This window comes from Poecilia latipinna, unplaced genomic scaffold (genome assembly GCF_001443285.1).
Source record: "Poecilia latipinna isolate Pla-1442-1.1 unplaced genomic scaffold, P_latipinna-1.0 Scaffold53, whole genome shotgun sequence".
Lineage (NCBI taxonomy): Eukaryota > Metazoa > Chordata > Actinopteri > Cyprinodontiformes > Poeciliidae > Poecilia > Poecilia latipinna.
This window is the reverse complement of record NW_015112669.1, coordinates 405,146-426,834: the sequence shown is the minus strand read 5'-3', so window position 1 is coordinate 426,834 and position 21,689 is coordinate 405,146. Positions and strand designations below refer to the sequence as shown.

General features: G+C 39.2%; 1 protein-coding gene across 3 annotated transcripts in view; it reads right to left on the bottom strand.

The window, feature by feature from the left end:
* The window catches only part of LOC106959655 (EGF containing fibulin extracellular matrix protein 1), a 27,915-nt gene extending 6,263 nt beyond the window's left edge, over positions 1 to 21,652 (bottom strand). The window contains exons 1-10 of one of the 3 annotated variants that reach the window (XM_015052378.1): positions 21,463 to 21,652; positions 20,806 to 20,914; positions 20,634 to 20,679; positions 20,267 to 20,545; positions 5,127 to 5,249; positions 4,864 to 4,983; positions 2,327 to 2,446; positions 2,090 to 2,209; positions 1,260 to 1,386; positions 950 to 1,142 (exon numbers count right to left, since the gene is read on the bottom strand). In XM_015052378.1, the coding sequence (XP_014907864.1) occupies positions 950 to 1,142; positions 1,260 to 1,386; positions 2,090 to 2,209; positions 2,327 to 2,446; positions 4,864 to 4,983; positions 5,127 to 5,249; positions 20,267 to 20,545; positions 20,634 to 20,679; positions 20,806 to 20,886 (1,209 nt within the window). In that variant the 5' untranslated portion in view covers positions 20,887 to 20,914; positions 21,463 to 21,652. The remainder of the gene's footprint in view (positions 1 to 949; positions 1,143 to 1,259; positions 1,387 to 2,089; positions 2,210 to 2,326; positions 2,447 to 4,863; positions 4,984 to 5,126; positions 5,250 to 20,266; positions 20,546 to 20,633; positions 20,680 to 20,805; positions 20,915 to 21,462) is intronic. The other 2 variants (XM_015052385.1, XM_015052393.1) reach the window with 2 other exon arrangements.
* Positions 21,653 to 21,689: the final 37 nt, after the last annotated feature.

Below are 21,689 nucleotides of genomic sequence, written 5' to 3'. Positions count from 1 at the left end.
AAATGATTTTTAATTCAATTTATTGATACTTTTATAATTATTTATATGACTACTTATACTTAATTGTTATAATAAATTACCTTAGTATTCCTTTAATTGTTTTAAACTATTATAATGTATTGAGTTCTGCTCCTGGACAAGGGATTTTAAAGACACCAGCCACCTACTACAATGTTTAAAATAAAAAAATATTCAGCAAACACCAGGAAAATATACATTGTTGTGCTCACATGACCCAGGTTAGTTTAGTCAGATATTTGAAAATATTATATTTTATTCAAATTTTGTGCTTCATCCATAGGACCTGTTTTGTCCCTATTCTCAAGAATCACTGATAAATATATGCTTAAAATGTGAACGGATGTATTTTTTTTCTATGTAAAAGATTGTTGAAGCTGTAAATGTATGGGTGAATGCTGCTTCAAAAGTCTGTTGTCCGGTGACATATTTTATTGCTGAGAGACAGAAAGAGACACCATTCAATTAGTTCACTTCGACTACCTGTTTTTTTTTTGTTGTTGTTGTTTCTGAAGGCATTTGTCAGAGGTGGTGAGAAATTACGTACAGTTGCACAATTCTTCACAAAACAACTGCAAAAATTGTCAAATGGCTAAAACTGCTAGATAGAAGTTGTAAAGTTGTCCACAGAGGAGGCTGTCTACAGAAAAGTGTGGCGCTCTCTTCGTGGTCGTCCTTTGTCTATATGCTAAAGGCCTGATATCTGCGCCATGTGGGAAAGGTGTGCGCGAATACGAACATCCACGGGATGGCGCATCAGCTGTTTGGCTTTGGGTGAAGCATGGAAGAGCCTTTAGACATGCAATAATTTCATGTGAAATGGATTTTGATCCTCATTAGTGTAAAAGGTTATAGTGAAATAGTAAAAAAAATAGTAAATTCACACCTGGAAGTTGTTCATGTAAGAAATATGAATCATTTCCAAACTCACCCTAAGGAAAAACTCTCCTCCATCATTCCCAGCTTTAATTCTGAAGCTGTTGTGTGTGTTGGTGTACACAGTAGTGGCCTGAATCTGGAAAATGTCCGCTGGCACAGATCGCTCTGACTGGATGCTCATGTATTTGTAGACTATTGATGGAGGGAGACCCTGGCACTCAGACGGAGATCGACAGATACAGCGACTGCAAATACAAAAAAAATGTAAAATAAAAAATTAGGTGAAAACATTTTTGAAACCAGCTGACAAGATATGCATGACACAGGAGAAGAACAAGAACAAAAAAAACCTGCTCACTGACTTTTCAGAGGTCAGGGTGTAAAGAGGCTCGCAGGGGTTTCTAGGGTAACAGCGAAAACCTCCATAATAGTTCCAGCACATTTCATCATCTTGGCAGTTGTGGGTCCCCATCTCGCACTCATTAATGTCTGGTGAAGGTAACAGAAAGAAAATTGCCCCAAAGTCAAAAGCAGCAGGACTTCCATGCACTCTTTATGCACTCAATGAAGCAGCTGTTGAAGCTCAATCAACATTCAGGGTCTGTAACTTGTAATTTGCGGGTGGTAACTGCAGAAAAACCTCCATGTCTGCAGTTGAGGAGAAGCCCCTGATGCAATCCTGCACAGGGCAGCAGCTCAAGCTCTCTCAGTAAAGCAGCGTGAAAACAGAAACATTAAACGTTCTAACCACGGCGCTATTTCTGGCACAGCAATCTGAATTCAACACCTGGATGGCCGTCAGACCCAACAGGCTGGAGTCATGGTTAAAGGCTGCACCTGATGAGAGGGAAAAAAAACTAACAGCTCTCCCTTTGAAAGAGTCCTACAGCTTCAAATAAGTACACCTAAACAAACCACGATTATGCATATGAATTTGATTGATCTGACGCTGAAAGGTAACACAAAGCGCAAGTGCTCCCTAGCTTTTGCATAACTTCCATGACAGTTCTGCCTCAAAAGTGGAACACCAAATGGTATTTGTGATAAATACTTGTGATCGTCAAAAGCTTTGGGAGCAGGAAGGAAAGATAAAAAAACTTGCCTATGAGCATTATTTTGTGTAAAAAGATAGGTTAGGACAGACAGGTAAATAAATGACATAAGAGGGGAAATGATTTATGGACCACTTTACCTTGACACAACCTGTTTCCCTGGAGCTGATATCCTTGCGGGCACTCGCACGAGTAACTTCCAGGGGTGTTAACACACTGGTACTGGCACATGTAGGTAGACAAGCTGCATTCATCAATGTCTATTCAAAATATAAACACACAAACACGAATAACGGCTATGGTACATGTTAAAAATATGTTTGTTTGTTTTTTAATGTAAATGCCGAATATAAGTGTGGTTTTCTGTATCTGTCCACCTTCGCAGGAGACCTTGTCTGGAGCCAACTCGAAGCCGTGATCGCACTGACACAGGAAGGAGCCAATCAAGTTGTAGCAGTGGTGCTGACATGTAGACTCCGTTTCGCATTCATTCACATCTGAAACAAATGCAGCAGTTTTTTTTTTTTTTTTCTTTTTTGCACACATTGATGTAATACGTATATTTCTGCTGAATTCCCGTGGACCTGGTACTGCCAGTGATTATGAATACGATTTTTGCTCTTTGTCTTCATTTTGCAGAATATACAGCAGTTCAGTTGTCTTTGTTTAGAAACATAAAATTATTTGGGTTAATTTTACATGTTTGGGATTTTTATATATTACTGTTTTGTCTCTGTAAGCTTGCTGCTGTTACCTTAGTTTCAGTTTAAGAACTTAATTCTTTACTTAATAAGGAACCAATTAAGTATGGAGAAAGCAGTTTGAAGGAATGAAAAGAAAAATATACACAAGTAAATGTCAAAATTTGATGACATTCCCCCTCAACATTTTTTACTAGTGTTTATTTTGTGTGTAACAGTAAATTAATGTTTTTTTGTGAAATATCTTTTTATAAAGTCTGCTTGTTGTTGCTGTGGCACCATTTTGCATAGTGCATGTGTATTGGGATGAAAGGTGTAGAACTCATGGTAACTCGATACTTCAAAATGGTATCGTTTTTGTTGCGATGTCACTGTTTCACCCTCCCTTCCCCCCAAAACAAATCCAGTTTGCTTAATGATCTGAGAATTAAAGATTGGTGCTCTTCATACAGTCTATCGTTGCCCCCATGTGGTCAAATTATTCTTAGATGAATTTATCAGAAATTAGGTCAAACTTTTATCAGTTGCCAGAGGCAGGTGAATCAGCGGAGACGGCATTTGCAAAGGGTAATGCAGGATTAAGTAAAGTCAGTCTGCCACTGCGGTGACATTTGAGTTGCGTAAATTAAATATGAGTGGCTTTATGTGACGTCCCAGATTTCTGTCTGTATTATAAAATGTTCAATGTACAGAAAGGCAATGCAGGAAGATATGTTGTTTAGCAACATATACACCAAAGCCGCTGAAATATTAGGCAAATATATAAAACACATAATGTGGGCATCAACAAAAGATGGCTTTAATTGAAGGTAACTGTTATTCCAGCAGGTCTAGCATTAAAGTTAGTCAAATACAATTTCTAAAACCACCAAATCAGTTGGTGTCATTTGACATGCTTTTACTTTTTCAGTAGAATGGACAGATAAAGTGATTTGCAAATTACTGTTCTGTTTTCACTGAAAATAGACATAATATTCCAAACTCCATGCATTAACCTCTGATAACTGGAGGTCAAAAGAGCACAGTGAAGTTAATAAAATAGACAAACTTGCACACATTCAGCCTAAACACATAGATGCAGGTTGCAGCATAGATAGGGGCAGTTACAGGTCAAGAAGGATTTGCAAGAGATAAACAACTCTCTGTCACACGCTCAGCAAGTCCATTTGACTTTAGCAGAAGATGTGTTTCATGGATCCTGGATAAAAGCATAGCCGCATGATAATTAAATTCTTTCCTTCCATTTAATGCAGAGTAGTTTACTATATCAATTTGTTTGTTTTAATTGCATTCATTAATTTGAATATAGCAACCTAAGAAAATAGAGAGTAAGAAAATGTTCTAATATCTAGTAAACTGACATTCTTTGCTGCTTATTAAGTTGTTCTAATTCAGCTTAGTTTTACTTCTTTTGAGTTTACTTTTCAGTGATATTTGCTTAGTTCAGAAATTTTTGCTATTTTTGTAAAAACAAAAAATCTTCAATAGGAAATTTGACAAAATTATATACCTTTGTTGTTAAGCATTGAGGCCTAACTGATGTAGGAAGGCAGTGCCGGTTACTGGGATGCCATTAAATAAATGGAAAGGGCAGAAGTCAAACCATAAACGATCGCAAACAGCATAAAATATTAGTACTTAATGGCACAAACCAGAGATGCGCAAAAGACTAGAGATGCAATGAGAAGTGACCAGAAAATGCTAAATTTCAGCTTGCGCAGCCCTTATTGGAAACTGGCTAGTTGATAATTCAAAAATCAGATCTTTTACGAATCAGTGAATGCACCATATCTATGTGTAGTAAGTGTTTACAGTAGCATCTTTCACTGTGGATGCTGTTACTGAGAGAAGAAATTTCAAAGCTAGCTATTACTAGCATCAGTGAGGCGTTTTAAAGAATAGCACAGAAGAGAAAGCACAGGGAAAATATTTCTGTTTTCTGCAACAAATTGACACATCTGCTGTTCATTTACACTAGACGTGAGTGAGAAGAATAGTTGGGCTTTCAGTAGATAACAGGAAGGTATAACCTATTACAATGAATCTTATATTTTATAGCTTTAAACCTCTGCTGTCAGTCTTTTAGAGTTAAGGCAAACATCAACATTCTCCACTCCAAATTAATTTGTCTTTGTTTTAAAATAATTAAAGGAAAAGCAGGAATTCTAATCGGAGTATCTCTAATTATAGCACTTATTTTCTTAATGACTTACCAGTACACGAGTAATTGTTGTGGGCTAATTTGTAACCGGGATTGCATTCACAGTAGTACGAGCCCAGAGTATTCACACATCCGTGCATGCAGTAGTGGCTCAGGGCACACTCGTCTCTGTCTGCATTTGCAAGAGAGTCATGAAGGTACAGGCAGGAAGATTCAAAAAAGAGAGTTACTGCCAAGTTTGTTTGTTTTTTAAGTGTTACTATCGCAAGATAAAGTGAGAGGGAAGTGTTATTTTCTTTTGTGTCTGTGGCTCACCAACACAGCTGTCCCCATTCCTATAGTAGCCGAGAGGACACTGGCACGTGAAGGAGCCTCTGGTGTTGTAGCAGGTCTGTTCAGGCCCACAACTGTGTATGCCTGTTGCACATTCATCTATGTCTGCAGTAAGCACACAGACAGACTCTCAGAGGAAGCTGAACAAAGTTAAAAATGGCTGCATGCAAGAAAAAACACGGGAAATCTACAAAGCAGAGCAACATGCCTGAACTGCAAGCAAGCGATAATGCATTAACTGCTTTAAACAGTGGGCTAAATCCGTGATCACTAACACCATCAAATGAAGCAGAAATGGGTATGCACACACACGTTCACCTGTGGAGTAGGAGATTAAATAAAGAGAGTGTTTATTCATCAGCTTTGGTTGAAGGGGAAAACACAGATCATATCCTCTACCATTAAGGCAGCTTCTTGATGGGGGAGGTCTGTATGTATAGCTGCGAAAAACAGGGTTCTGTTACTGGCATTAACTTATTGCAAGGCTCCACAGAGTCATATTTAATAAATTGAACTAATATTTCTTAAGAGTTAAAATATTACAGAAACTTAATTCCCTAGGCAAAACACATTTATAGATTATTGTAAACACCAAGATGTTTTTTTACAGCTTTAGTTCTGTTAGATGTGCTGATGACCAGAAGAAATAACATTAAAATGTTACCTGAGATCAACATAAAAATATTAAAACACAGTTAATTGAATATGACTTCGCTCATAAATATAATGTATTTGTACCTTTCAATTTTCCGTTTTTGTTCAATTTAAATGCATTTCATTGGGATTTTATCTGATAGACTAATCCAAGGTAGTGTTCAATGGACAGAAAATGATTCTGGGCTTTTCCAATTTTATTTGATTTTTTTTTCAAATAAAATCCAAAAAGAATTTCATTCAGGCCTGTTTAATCTGATACCCCTAAAAAAAAAAAAAAAAAAAAAAAATAATAATAATAATAATAATAATAATAATAATAATAATAATAATAATAATAATAATAAACTGCTTTCAAAAGTTATATAACTAGTAAGATAAGGTAAGGTCATTTTATTTATATAGCACATTTTCAGCAACAAGGCAATTCAAAGTGCTTATACATACAAATCCTGTGGTTAATTTATTCTCAGCATAAATACAACTGTTTTGTGGAGTCTGATGTTTGTCATGAAAACAAAAGAGCACACCAGTCAGGTCAGGTCAGGCCAGGGACTGCAAACCTACCAAGACATTGTTGTTCCCCTAAACCAGGGGTCTTCAGCTCCAGTCGTCAAGGTCCAGTGTCCTGCAGCTTTCAGATGCATCCTTGGACTAACGGTTCTGAATGAAGTGGCTGAATCATCTCCTAAGTAAGCAGAGAAGTTCTCCAGAGTCCTGATAAGGACCTTATTGTTTAACCCAGGTGTGTTGAAGCAAAGACACATCTAAGCTTTGCAGGACACTGGACCTCGAAGACTGGAATTGAAGACCCCTGATATAAGCTGGCAGTGAGCAAGACAAGCATTAAAAAGAAAAGCTGTCAAGATAATCATGGGAGCTGCAGGTCCTACAGAGATCCACATCTCAAGTAGGAAAGCTGGTCAGAGTTGATGGAAAGATGTTTGTAGGTAAGTACCAAACTCAATGGGGCTGAACACCAGTGAATACCACAGCCTGTTAGATTTTTGTTTTGTTTTGTTTTGTTTTGCAAAAGGTATTAGATGTAATATATAGTTTTCTTCCAACTTTATAATTATGCACAACATGGTGTTGGTCTGTAAAATCCCAATAACATGCATTAAAGTTTGTGAATGTAGCAGGACAAAAAAGGGAGAAGCTCAAGGTTAATTAATACTTTCGGAAATAAATATGACAAGTTATGCTTCCAACCCAGGACGTAACCGTGAAATTTCTAACATTGTTCCTGTAAATAAATTTTCTCATTTGGTCTGTGCAGATCCAGAGCTTTTTCAAAGCAGCTTTCTCAGCATAACCCACACACATAAATATGTCAGTAGTGTATACTGTTATCCCCGAGGCCCACCAGCACTCCTCTTGGGTGGTCTGATGCAACCCATCATATCCAGACAGCTACTGGGCATCAGTTTAACAGCATGATAGACACTCATCCTCAGTACCACACACACAGCAAGAGAAAAACTACTATTACTGCATCGCAACCTAATAATTGGTCCGAATGTGATTTTAAACATAAACTAGAGTTGAACTTTGTTTAAAAGACACGGAAATGCCGAACCCAAGCTTGTCAAAAATGAAAGAATGAAACCAAGTTGCTGCTCCGCTAAAAACCTCGAACCCATATATGTTCGTACAGCTGGACAGTTTCACATCCAAGTTCTTCAAGTCCACCGATAATTCAGTCGCTCAACCTTCACTCGGTCAATGGAAAACTTTGCTACAAAAGAACAGAGGGAGAGAAAAAGAAAGGGAAGAAGCCTGAAATGCCCTCGACTCCATGAGGGCACAGTGATGGCATGAATCTGCACCACGGAGGACAAAAAAAGGTTTATCTGAAGGTGCTCCACTGAGACAACAGGTGCAAACTGCACAAAGGGAGGAATGCACCCACAGGGCTTGTTGCTCACTGAGCCGTTAAGTAAAGAAGGAAGATAAAAGAAGTTTTGTTCTGGAAAACCTGTGCCCTGATGTGGCATAAAACGCTTCTTGAGCAGTGCATCTATCGACGGCACCAAGCAGAAATGAGCAAACAATTTACTGTCCTGACATCATCTATCAATGGATGCGAAGCGTCCATAAATTATTGTTTCTTTATTATGTGAACTTGATGCATTCTTAAACCAGACAAAGACAGATTAAACAGGTGAAACAGAAAGCAGATGCAGACAGAAGGTTTCTAACAACCTATGCAAGGAGTCAATAGCCACGTAAACTACGAATCGGCAGAACAATGGGATCTTTCTGTTGTTGTGTGAATACTGAAGATAAGCACAATGTCTGAATGGCTCTAGATTACTTGGACAAGATGTAACAATCAGAATCCTTGATCATGTCCTTGTGAGTCATAAGCCAGCCCAGTTCCTGGAGGTATGCAGTGATTCATGCAGACTGGAAATGCCCTGCCCTCCAGCATTAAAATCAATTTAAACAAACAGAAGTCTGACGCTTAATGACTAAATTTTCTCGATCTAAAGCCAATGTAGCCTCAGCAAACAGGCAGCAAACCCTGAAGCTAATGAAATGCTGCGGCTTTGGTGACACAATTGGCAAACTTCAACTGTTTCTCAGACGTGTTATTTTAGAGATGATTTAAGATGCTGGAGTGCATAACAACACCTGTGTTTGTGAGGTTGTGCTTAAGCATACCGTGTTAAAGCTATATCTGTGAATGCATAGCTAAATCCCTGCTGACAGGATTATCCTTTAACTGCAATTATTCTCATTGAACCCCACAGTAGTGCTTAAGGATTATGTGAAATCAGAATTTTTTGATAATCCCACGGGATTTAAATGAATTGTAAAGGCAACTCGTGAAATCTTAGGTGGCACGCTTAATTCTGCCATCAAGGTGTGGCAGGCGGTGTTGAGGGTGTTGGTCACATCTCTGAAAAAGTTCTACATAAATGATTTTTTTGATAGGTAATTGTAGCCAGCTGTGGATTTGTGGATCTGCTACAAGCAAGACAAATTGAAGGTCCATTAGTGAATTCCAAAGGGTCCCAAATGGTTAATATTTTCTCATGTGTAACAATGACGTCATTATGATATGAAAGCAAATGCTTGGCCACGTACAAAATAAAAACCAGAAAGTGCATCTAGGAACCATGGGGATGTCAGAGGTGTTTTTTTATAAGGCCTGTCACAGTAACAAAGTTTGCTGGACGATAAATTGTCCCAGAAGTTATTGTGATAAAAAATAAAATTGTTGCTTTGAGACCATTTTCAAGTAATATGATGGTAATGGCATGATAAAGCAAGAATATATTCTTAGGGATCAATAAAGTTTATATTGTGATATTTAACACTGGAAGATATTTTAGATATCCAAAATAAATAAAATGTATCAGGGCCCTGTTATGACTTAGACACAAAAAAAAGGTAAATGCCATAGTTCACTTCAGATGCTGTTTACTGTACTCGTCTTCAAATGAAAAAAAAAAAATGTTGGAAAAGCTGTGTAGCATGTGCACAACAAACATCCAGGAAGGCTAAAATAAACAAAACAACACAAAACAACAACAACAACAAAAACAACAAAAAAAACAAAAAACAGAAGTACTATTTCATTGCAGCTCGAAAGTTCGTCACGCTGAGTGTTACCACTGGAGTCTAAATTCAGACTAACTCCCTGCAGTGCAGAGCCCACAGGAAGACAAAAAACAACAACCACACAATCACTTCTAACTCAAATAAACGCATATCAAAGTACACAAAATAAGTAAAAATAATCATAATGCTAAAACATAAAAGAAAGCTGTGACCAAAAGCACAATATTCAATTTGGAATATTGTATTTTCATCTAGGCGAAAAACTTTTCTGATTTTTATTTTTTGGAGATGTCAACTTTTTATTGAATGATTTTTTTATTATTACTTTTTTTTTTGTCACTGTGCATACAAGGCAGTGGGAGGCAGAGCAGCTCCAGAGGGTGGGCATTGACCTCAACGGGGTCCTTTTAGTGGTGCCCCTGAGATGGAGTCCTAAAATGAACAGAATCCTGCTGGATCTGGATCCCATGCAAGAAAATGCAATTCAAAGAAACAAATGTGGCAAACTGTATGTGGCTTAAATATGAAGATGGCAGTTCCAAGGAAATTCTGTGCGTGGAAAAGCGAGAGTCATCTTCTCACTCCCACAAAAGTAAGCCCAGAGAACTTTAAATAAAGACATATGTGCTGAATGAAGTCCAAAGGTTCATTTTCAAGAATATCTTGTGGTGACTGCTACTTTGTCACTAAACCTCTAAAAAGCTGCCAATACAAAGTTACACAAAAGTTCGTGTGTGGGACTGGGTGGGGTGGGTATTCCACACTGTATCGTTCCCAGCTCCCATAAAACCTTGACCGCTTGCCACATGCTTTACAGTTAATACAGTTTACTCGAGAAAACAGATTTTACTGCAACAACCCATCAGGAGTGATGATGTGTTGCGTGTGGGGAAAAATGACTCCTTTCACTGAGGTCAGATATTTTTTTTTTTCCTTTTCTTCTTCTTCTTTTTTTTTTTTTTTTGGTGAAATTTATTCAGAATCGCTTACAAGTTCCTTCCAAGTGCGAGCCTGCTGAAACATCACAGGGAAAGATAAGCCTGTCCAGCAGAAGATGTGAAAGGAAAGAATGAGGAGAAAGGGTGGAGGCCGTCTTCCTTTTTTCTCTTCTTTTCAAACAAAAAAAAGGGGTTTTTAAGATTTTGAAGCAAGATTTACGGCTGTGTGTGCTTATGTGATGTCAGGGTTAAAAACTCCTTGCTTTTCAGGGAGATTAATTCTAAATGCCTCGCGGGAGCAGGGGGAGTAACGGGAATGGCGGCAGCTCAAAGAATGCGAGTGTGTGTGTGTGTGTGTGTGTGTGCGCGCGCGTGTGTGTGTACATCTGAGGTCCTGTTTGAGGTGCACAACAAATGGCCTTTCTGCAGAGCTGTGAATGTTTTATAGAGTGGGCCGGTTCAGAGGAAAGAGCTGCCGAAAAAAACAAAAAACAAGAAGAGAACAAGTATGTGAAATGGGTACTAGCCATCCTTTTGCCTGAATGCTGAATAGGTTGTTATCTTAGTGACATTATATAACTTGCTGTAATTATCACTTGAGAGCATTTAGTCCTGTTTTCACTGAACCACCGCAATGGAAAGCAGGAACTGTTCCAGGGAACAGTTGGAGGCGTCCTGCTGCTGTTGGACACCGGCTCCGTTTCCCCTCCGGATTATTGGATAATTCAATCTTTGGGAAAGCAGGGGGCAAAATGTGCAGCGTTAATAACCCATAACATTTTACAACATTTAATTTATCAGCACGTCCAACACCATCCTGAGAGTGGCTGGTGTTGCTCAACCTCGAGCAGCCTAACGCAGTCAGTCGCTGCACTGGGCGACTTCCTGTAAATTTGGGTATAATTATCTCTGTGATGTAGTGCAAGCGAGTTCAAACAAAATGAAGTGGGGGGGCTGTGTGGGTGAATCAAATAAATCTGATCTTATACTATGCCAAAAAAAAAGGGCATGAAGCATTTCCTTATTCCCAAGATTCCCCTGTCATCAGGCACCGATCAAGAGCAGCAAAAGTTGTAGTTACTGTGCCTTTTCAAAGGTGTTCACATCCCTTGAACTTACAACCGCACACTTTAATGTATTTTATTTGGATTTGAATTTTTATTTGGATTTTTCAGACTTGAGATGAGGAAGGAAAATTCTAGATTTATAAACGTTATTGCCATAAAAAAAAGGAGAAATTGTGGGTATTTCTCTTCCAGATTTGAAGATAGGGACTGATTCAAACAGTTCAGTATCAGTCAGATTAGATGCTGAAGCTCAAGTCTTGCTTCAGACTGCAGATTAAATTAGGTCTGGCCTTTAACTAGGCCAATGTAGCACATTAATATGCTGTAATGTAAACCACTTCTCTTGTAGATTTGGCTGTATGTCCTGGGTTGTTTCTCTACTGGAGGGCGAACTGTTATGCAGCTTCTAGCAAACCTTAGGCCTCAGAAAGTTTAAGGGTGTGAATATTTTTGCAAAGCACTGAAATGTAACACTCTGAAACAAAATATTGGTCTTAAAAATCTTTGCAATGTATCTGCTTCGGCTTTGATTGATACCCATCTACCTTTCTGCACAGTCAATATTCACAGGAAGAAATCTTGAAAGAAATCAGCCACTTTGGCACCCTAAAAATACTTTTCTCAGGTTGCAAAAGTTATTGTCATTGAAAGAAAGATATAAATGAATAAACAGGTTAGACTGATTACAGAAAGGGAAGAATCGGCGTGCGAAGCATGAACTCTCGGATCTCATGCAAGTGTCACCCAACAGAGCGAAAAATGGTGATTTATAGCAGCTCTGTTACAAATCACCATTCCCTTCCACCATGAGGTAAACGGAAAGATCAACACATGCGAGCACATCAGAGGAGGAAGCAGCTGGCCATTGGACAGGCACCGACCTCGGGGAGGATAACAACATCAACATTAAGCACCGAGGAGGCACGGCAAAGCTGCTCCCACTTCAGTTCTCCCTGCCTTCAGTAATGTGATTGCAGCAAGGAGCCAGTGGCAAACCGCACGCATTAACAGCGTACTGCATGGCAGCTCTTCACCGACCAACAGGAGGGACGCCTGCATGATGGTTTGATTATGTTAACCAAAAAGAAAGGCGCTGTAGTCCTCCGTCTGGCAGCAAGACAAACCTGATGAAGTACTGTCAATAAGGCATTAAAGGGGGATTGTTGGGAGTACGTCTCAAGAATTGTCTCAACAGATTGTAAAGTTCCTTCTGTTTCACTCTTTGATATACAGTTGCTTGCAAAAGTATTAATGTTGCCTGATTTTTTTTTTTACACATTTACCCCATTTTAGCCATTATCTGCAATATATTTTCATAGGATTTCATGTGATAGACCAACACAAACTTAGATCACACCAATAAAGATCTGAACATCCACCCAAACAGACAGTGTGAGTCAAACTGAAATTAATCAGAGTGAAAAATCGATGTCTAACAAGGAGAATCTGTTGACTAATTAAAATGTCCAACAAGAATAACTAATGTTTCTGAAACTCTAGGCTAATATTTTACAGATAAAACAGAAAAGAAAAACATATAATTTTCTTATTAGTATGTCAGACCATAACATTAATAGCTACTATAAGTTCGAATGATGATGAATACAGTATGGGAAATAAAAATCACTCATGTCAAAGTTTGAAAATGAACGGAAAGAAATAAATTAGATGGATAGGACTGTAAATACAAAAAAAATAAAAAAAAATAAAAAAACTAGGAATGAGTGTGACAATGTGATGGGGGGAATCGAATCCTTGATAACCCTTCTTTGTTGTTGCCTTCCTATTATTTTAAAACCTCAGCCTTATCAGGCTGGTAATTATTGATAATAAGTAAACTATCTGGCTATTTTTATAGACTCCTATATTGTGGCACAGCGTTGGTGTACCTATAAACTCTATACGTTAGTTCAAACGTTAGGAACTCTGACACATTTAGAAAAATATCAGATTAAGTACTTCCATCATTTGTAAAGCACATAATGTTTAATTACTTTTTGCCATGTCATCACCAACAAAATATTTTTCTTTTATTATACTTGACAATTCATTGAACATCTTGGGGTCAAAGTTCAAGACTTTATTTAGTTTTTAGCTGACTAGATGCAGTCATCTCAGCTACTTCAAAGGTTAGACAGGCTGATGTCAGTTAATTGCAGACCTTTTGTAGCATTATTGTCAGGTTATTGATGCAATGTTTGCATAGCTTTCATGTGAATTCTTCTGCAAAGAAAAAGGCAGTTATGCTATACTGAGCAACACTCAGATAATTTACAAAGATGGTTGCTGCATGAAAAGTTGATTATTAGCTGATTAGTTTACAGATCTCTATTAGGCCTAAATTCTGCTTGATTCCTGACATAATAAGTTAAAGCTTATTGTGTGCAAGAATATGAATAATTAATAATGAATTGTACATGTCGCTGAGGAAATTGAGGGTTTTAGAATAAATGCAGCAAATGTGCAATTGTGGGAAGTCAATAGCCAACCAGCCAGCCGTCGCCGCAGAACACCTACTAATGAAAGGCAACGTGGCTGTCGCAGCTAAAGCCGCAGTGCAACAGGTGCAATGAAGTGGACAAAACAAATTCCAGGGCACCATAACGACTGTCTCCACATACATGCATACAGATCCAAGACAGACAAAATCATCTGTCTGACGGTCAAAGGAAGACTGAGGCTTAGACAATAATACACAGGTTTTACTGGGACAAAGGAGTGCCTTGTCATTTAACCAACAGTGAACTATGTGAACCAGTTTTATTTAATTCTAACTTAGTGGAGCAATAACGTTTCTCATTTCATACCAACACCAGGGTTTCCAGGATTATGTTTTTGTGTGTTTGAAAGGTTTCCTCCCTCTGCAATAATGTTTTCTTAATAGCTGCTCCCTATCTTGGTGAAAGTTTTGAAAAAACAAACACAGTCAGATAAAAATCTAAAGGAATTTCCAGGAAAAAAACAAACTGTAATGACTTTATTCACGTGGATCCAGAAAGACTCCCGAAAGGGCCTTGTCTTTTGTAGATGCAAACATCAGGATGACACAGCAACAAGCAGGACTGTTAGGAATTAACCGTAAAGGTCAAATCGTGGCTGCTGGCAGCTTCTTCTCGAGCTTTGCAGCAACTGCTTGTTCTGCTTTCTGCATTCCTGCTTCTCACAGATCGATCTGATCCTTATCTGCACAAAGGTGGTGAGGCATTCCTACCATCACAAAAGATGGGGAAAAAACATAGAGAAAAAAAAAAAAAAAACACTGACATTCCAGAGATATTCCTCCCAAGTGCATTGCATCCCTGTGGAAAAATAAATTTTATTGCCTGTGCTTGGCCTTGTTTGGAAAAGTACACAAGTTCTCCATCACGTAGGGTTTAATGGTCTTAGCTTAGCATACTTGGGAGATGTTTCCAACCACTTCCAGGTGAGAAGCTCCCAGATGTAACTGAAAGCAGCCAGGCACGTAGGTGATAAGACTGCTGCATGACCTCAAGAAACCAGACAGCCAAACAAGAATGACATGTTCCTTCATGCCCAATACTGCAGCGCATGAGCATCTAATTTAGACATGAAAAAGTAAACAGGCAGCAGAGGGGGGTAGGTAAAGTCAGGACTTATGAGCAAAACAACATAGCCCACAAAGTGTAAAACATGACATGATTAATGATCTATGTCATTAAAAACACGGCTAAATCATGGGACTCAAAATTTCTGTGCACAAATAAGAAAAAAATCACTTTGTTTGAAAAAGTATTTCTTTAGAGTTCTCCATTCCAGTCATCATTTAAGCAGTTTTAGTGCAAACAGTAAAAAGAACATTAAAAATCATCGTCAGAAAGAACTAAATATGTGTGTGATGAGATCTATGGACATGATATTTTAGGGTATTATAACAACAACAAAAACAAATGTTGACTAATGCTGGGTGCACTTTGAATGCATCATTTAATTAAAATGTAATTATGTTCTTTTGACCAAATGTGATTTAGTTTTCCGCATGCTCGGGCTTTTAGTTGCAATTTTGCCTTCTGTGGTCACTGTAGGTTTAATCTGGTTTCAGTCGGCTTCATTTTAGAGCACAAAAATTAACATCAGTTTCCTCAACTAAAGTATAAAATCACGATAAAGTTTCAGCGCATCTTACACTTTGAGAGAAAATAATTTCTTTGCACTTAAATCAGGAACGCAAGTTGTGTTTTGCACTACACAGAAACAGATTTACTTTATTTTCTGCACAACTACAATTGTGCAAGAAAAAACAAAACACGTTGCACATGTATTAATACGACTTGAACTTTAACAGATTTCTGCAACTTCACCAAAGTTGCAGTTGACCTCTTGGCTGCTTTTCCGTCCTTGCTCTCCATGCTCTGCTTGCAAATTTAGATGGATGGCCACATCCAGGGAGGTTTGCAGTTGCGTTACTCTGTTTCCATTTTCAGATGATGTACTGTACTGCTCTGTTAGGCATTTAAGGCATCTCATTTTGTTTTATTGCATTATTATAGCTCTGATTCACACTTCTCCATAACTTTGTCTATGACCCAGCTGAAGTGTTCATTGATCTTTCTGATGCTGTTTGTTCAATAATGACCTCTGAGGTCTTCAGACAACACCTTGATTTATACTGAGAATAAGCTACAAATGTGGACTGTTTAAGAATCAGGTAACTTTTGAAGGCAACTAGTTACACTGGATATGATTAAGAGTATTAGGGTTAAAGCACAAAACAAGTCACACTTTTATTGGTAAAGAAAGATAGCAAAGACTGCATATTTCTTTCATCCCTTCCTCCAGCAATGCATGTGTTGGTCTATCACAAACAAATCCTAATAAAACACATCATTGTGGAAAGACGTGAAATAGTTGAGGCTGTATTAATATCTTTGCAAGACAGTATCAATCTGTCTGGATTAAATCTACCTGCTATATGTGCGTTTTGTTTTTATAAACTAATGAAACTCAATCATTTTAGTCATAGCTCAAATCATTATTGGTTCTATTCTGTTTTTGTCCAGAACAAACAGTTGAAGAAAAAACTATTTACCTAATAAAGTTAGCAAGGTCTTAAGTCCAGTCATTTCCATGATTAGATCCCTGTTTTTTTTTTCTTTTATACTGTCGCTAGATTGCATGTATAAAAAAAAAAAAAAAACTTATTTGAGTTGCACTATAATTTGAACTGCCTCCATAGTAATTACTGAAAGTCTGTGATCACCACAAGAGCCTTTCACTTCCCCTAACATCTGATGGGTGACACAGCACATCTGATGGACAGCCTTCATTTCCAGGAGGATGTGATCTCACCGCTGCGCACAACAACAAACCACTTGTGAGCATCGACCGGCGCCAGTGTGCAGTGTGTGGAAGCAAGCGCCATTAAGCCGTCACACATACAGCAAAGCCTCTCGATGTCTCTGTGTGGCTCGAGGCTGCTGCCAGCTTCCTGCGTGTGTCACTACAACAACACACACTCGAGCTCCTGTTCAAGCTCAGCCCAGACGGTTTTACAAACAGCTGCACACATGTGAGGGCAAATTGAAGCAGCAATCAAAAGAACATCAAGAAGCTGAGGAACGCTCCTTGTTTTGTGGTTTGTTTTGCTTCTAATCAGCTAAAACAAAAGCGCGCTTTTGTTTGAGACTATATTTTTCTAACAATTGAGTTTTTTTGGCAGAAAGGCGGCACATTAGATTTAGCCAACTTTGCTTTTTTAAAGTTTTTTATTTTTATTTTTTTTATGACACTAGTGACCTTTACACAACAGTAGATGGACAAAAAGAAGTGCAGAGAGAGAAGTGGACGACGTGCAGCAAGTTTTCCAGAGCCAGAAATCAAGCTGAGGACTGTAGCCTCTGTATATGGTGCGCCTGCTCTACCTCTGAACCATGTGGCGTCCCCGATTTAGCTGATCTTTCAACAGCTAGCCACAAACCCGGGGCTTGAGCAACATACGAAGCTGGTGCTCCTTGGCCGGTTGTCTACGGCACTTCTGTGGTTATGCACTGAGTGTCAGCCTTTCATCCTCCCCTTTGCCCTACCTGACTCGGCACTCCGGGTTTCCTCTGCTGAGTGGTGAGTTAGCAGGGAAGAAGCCTGATGTAAGCGCTATTTGATACACTGAGGTTTCCCTCTCCGTTGAAAGTTAATGGGAATTCCTTTGCTTGCAAGATACGTAGCTGCGCGGAACAAGAACGAAAACAAAAGGACGACAATGCCGTGTCCAAGAACAATTGGTTGATTGTGGCGAGTTGAAGGTAATGATAGAGAAACCAGAGACTGATGTAAACAAAGATTATATCAGCCTCCAGCGCAAATATAAGCCCACATAACAGTGAGAGACGCCATCCATTTCAAACTGCAGCCGTCTCAAAGCGCCAGCGCTGACAGCAACAGTCCATCTTTGTTTAGCTCCAGCCGAGCAACAGTTCACCACTGAATGGGTCTCCGCCAGCTTGCTTATGTGGTTGCTTCAACTGATATGCTGCCATGTTTTACACTCCAGTAAAACCTAATTGGGTTCCAACTCAGAGAAACACATAAAGCAACTCACACGTATCGTCGCCCCAGGTGTAAAATCAAATTTGTTGCCTTCTCTAGAGCCGTGTGACCACAAAAACCCACCACACAGCCACTCAACCACACGCCTCTGCCTGCTGGCGAGAGGGACTCCTCACCAACTAACACTTTGCCTTATACTTTGCATTTATGGGACTATACCTCACATATCTCAACAAAGGAGAGGGAAAGAGACTCCCTCTATTCAGATGCTAAAGCGGGTGTCAAGTGTGTGAGTGTGCAAGCGAGCCAAAGAATGAATCTTTCAACCACTCCCGATTTCAGAGGATCAAAGAGTCTTGCTCAAACACAAGATCACACCCACGCCGTCTCTCTGTGCATCTCAACCTCGCCGAGACCCTGCTTTAGATGCAGAGGCTGCACATGAGCATACTGCTTTCTTGCAATATTGCAAAATCATCTGCTTGATTTTTTTTTTCTTTTCTTTTTTTTTTCCACCCCCTGAAGCGATGTACTTCAACACTCAAAACAAGAGGAATTTTAGACAGAAGCTGAACCACAGCCAAAAACATCACGCTGCAAGCAAGCAAAGAGTTTAAAGCACATGACATCACAGGGAGAAGGAGTGAGAAGCTTGCAACACATCTGGCAGCTACGCATAGTTGAGCTGCTGATGGCTGTCAAACAGATGGATGAACGGTTCACCTTTCTAACTCGGTTTATGGAGGCTCCGAAGTAGTTAGAAAGTAATTGTCAAATACCTACAGTGACAGGGAGAAGAAACCTTTCAACGTCTGTCATAACAGTCGGAAAAAAATAACTGAGTACAACTTTTCAGCTCCCATTTAGAGGGACAGTAATTAATGAAAGGACTTGACTTGATAATCAGAAAGTGTGGCCACCTCTAAATCATCAGGAGCAAACTGGATTATTATTAGAATCTGCATTACCAGGAACCCTCACACTCCGCTGGACCTCGACATTCTTTCAACTGGTGGTCGGCCCATGGAGGAAAAAAAAAAAAAAAAAAAAGAGGCAAAATGGGGCTGCAGGGTTATTGGTGGGAACTATATATTTCCTAAGCTATTACTGGAAATTAGACCTGGCTGATCTTGTAAAAAATCGTAGTCACGATTGTTTTTGGCTGATACAAAAATCGCGATTTTTGAAAAGGTATCAGAAGACAAGTTTGGGGAAACAATTTGTTTAGTGCAGTTGGAAAAAAAAAGGTGAATTGCCTTAAAACGTAAAATTCCTCCTGATGCTTTCCTACAAGAACTTTCAGTAAGACAATTATTTTTACCTTTTATGTGTACCTGTGAACAGACCAAAAACGCTGAATTGGAATACAGTGATTTGTTTCAAAGAAAAAAAAAGCTATTTTCTGTTTACTTCCTGCCCTCATTGTAAAGGGATCAGCCAGTGGCTTGTTTCTACAGTGTGGGAGTGGGGATGAGGTGGGGGGTCTAATCTCTATCTTCAGTGGTCATTGGGCAAGAATCACGGCACACTTTGGAAAGGTCACCAGTGCGTCACAGGGGCAGATATTTCAAAAACGATAATGTAAAACAGATGATTACTTTTTGACAGGTAGACTTTGTCGTTTTTTTTTTTTTTTTGGAGTCTTTCTTACACACATACCAGAAAAACCTAAGTCAAACCAAACAACAAATTTGAGTAATTATACTGTTCTAGTTTCAAAAACAATAATCTACCACTTATTGCATCTAAGAAGTCGTTTGATTTTGGGATTTTGGGTCACACTAATAATAATAATAATAATAATAATAATAATAATAGTGATAGTGATTCAATATACTGTGCAGCTGTAGATCAAAGCTGTTTAAGTACAAAAAGGAGTAAAAAAAAAAGTCAGCATACCTCAACGTTTATAGTTCTTGGTAGTTCATGGTGCATTCACTGACTGGAAAACATTTAGAGGGATTCAGCTAAAAATCAGGCAATTTCTTGTTGCATCACAACTGCAAATTTCAATGTAATGGAGAAGGGAGAAATCTATGTAGGAGACAAGGAAACTAAAAAGTCATACAGAAAATGAGTATGTCAAAGTTGTTCCTGCCAGTGGTTGTTTGAAGTATTGAATTATAATGTGTGCAATGTTGATAGTCGTTAAAATACTTTTGCAACTAAAGAAAACACTGAAAACTGGGGGGGGAATCACATTTTCCTGTCTCATAGGTGGCGAGTGGTCTGAAGTGCAAACACGATTTTAAAGAACAATCCCTTTTAATAAAGTAGAAACCACTTTTAAATCATTAAATGACATATTAAGCAATAACTGTTTTTTTTTTATATTGGGTATCTGGAAGTCAGTGCTTGTCAACTAAGGTAGCAGTTGATCTGCTAAGCATACCTCTGCAGATGTTCTGCTCATCAGCAGTGAAGCCAGTCGAACAGCGAATGGTTTGGCTGGCTTGAGAGACTCTGTGGCCCCCCGTATGCCGAGTGTGATGTCCCTGGTTCGGTGGGACAACAGGAACCTGTTGGACCTGCTCGGGCGGCGGAGGCGGGTCCACCTCGTTTGTAACGTAGATGATGGCGCTCTTGGGAAGGCAGAGGTACCCGCCGAAGTGGTTGACACACTGCATCCCTCCTTTGCACGCATCCTCCAGAAGTTCACACTCATCGATGTCTGACAGGAAAAAAAAATAAAAATAAAAAATAGGTAAAACAACCTGTATGAAAAGCTGAACAAGTGAGACAACGCTGTCATTTCTTACCTCTGCACTGCTCCCTCACTCTGTCATAGGTGTAGCCTTCTGTGCACTGTGCAGACATAAATCAGGACTCAGGTTTACATTGAACAGCCTCATCTCTGCTCACTGATAAAACATTTAAAAAAAAAGAGAAAACGCCAGGCTGCGCTACACACAGACTGGCCACATCACTCACTGAGACTGTAACGGGCTCCTCGGTCTCCTGAGACAGAACCTGCGTGAAAACCGCACACAGACACACGCAGACCCCCAACATTTCGACCCAGTTTGTGAGAAGAGAGGACCTGTAACAAAAGACACGGAGAGCAGGGGAACGAGTGAATCATTTTTCTGCTCGACAAGTCTACAAGTTTTAATACCGGTTATTACATCACTTGATGGCATTGCCTAACGAGTCCCAACATCTCCCGCTGCTGGCTCGGTGTTTATGTTGGCACAGGTCCAGCTGAAATGTGCGACTTAAGCTCAGTCAAGTGTTTTTTCTGCTGTTTTTCTCCAAAAGGGGATTAGGGTGTACACGCGTAAAGTGCGTGCGTAATACTCGTCTTCATGTGCCAATAAGTGCCAAGATCATGAGCAACCTGTGGAGCTCATGGTAGGTTGTGAATAATAATAATAATAAAAAAAGTATCCTTCAATAATTAGGCGACTCACTTATAACCTCAGGTAATTTATTTTTATTGAACGCTTGAAAAAAAAAAAAATTAAAAAAAAAACTTTCGAGTCATTTCAAACACAATTTCTCTAATTTCGCGTTTTCAGCAACTGTCACAGTGTTGAATTAATCTGTAATAAACGAGAAATCTGTATGCATCGCGCTTTGACAACCTACCTGAGTTTACCTGCGGTTCTTCAACTCTCCAAGCGGTGCTGCAGAAACCGTCTTCGGGTTACGTAGCCGCGAACCTGGACGTGTGGCGTGCCCGGCAGTCTGCCCGCTACTGCGTAAACTGAGCAGGGGATGTTAGATGTTTGACGGAGAACAAGGTTGTGATGAACATGCTGTTTGAGTACAGTGAGGCGTACTGGAGAGGGAGGAGAAGGGGGGCGGTGTACCGA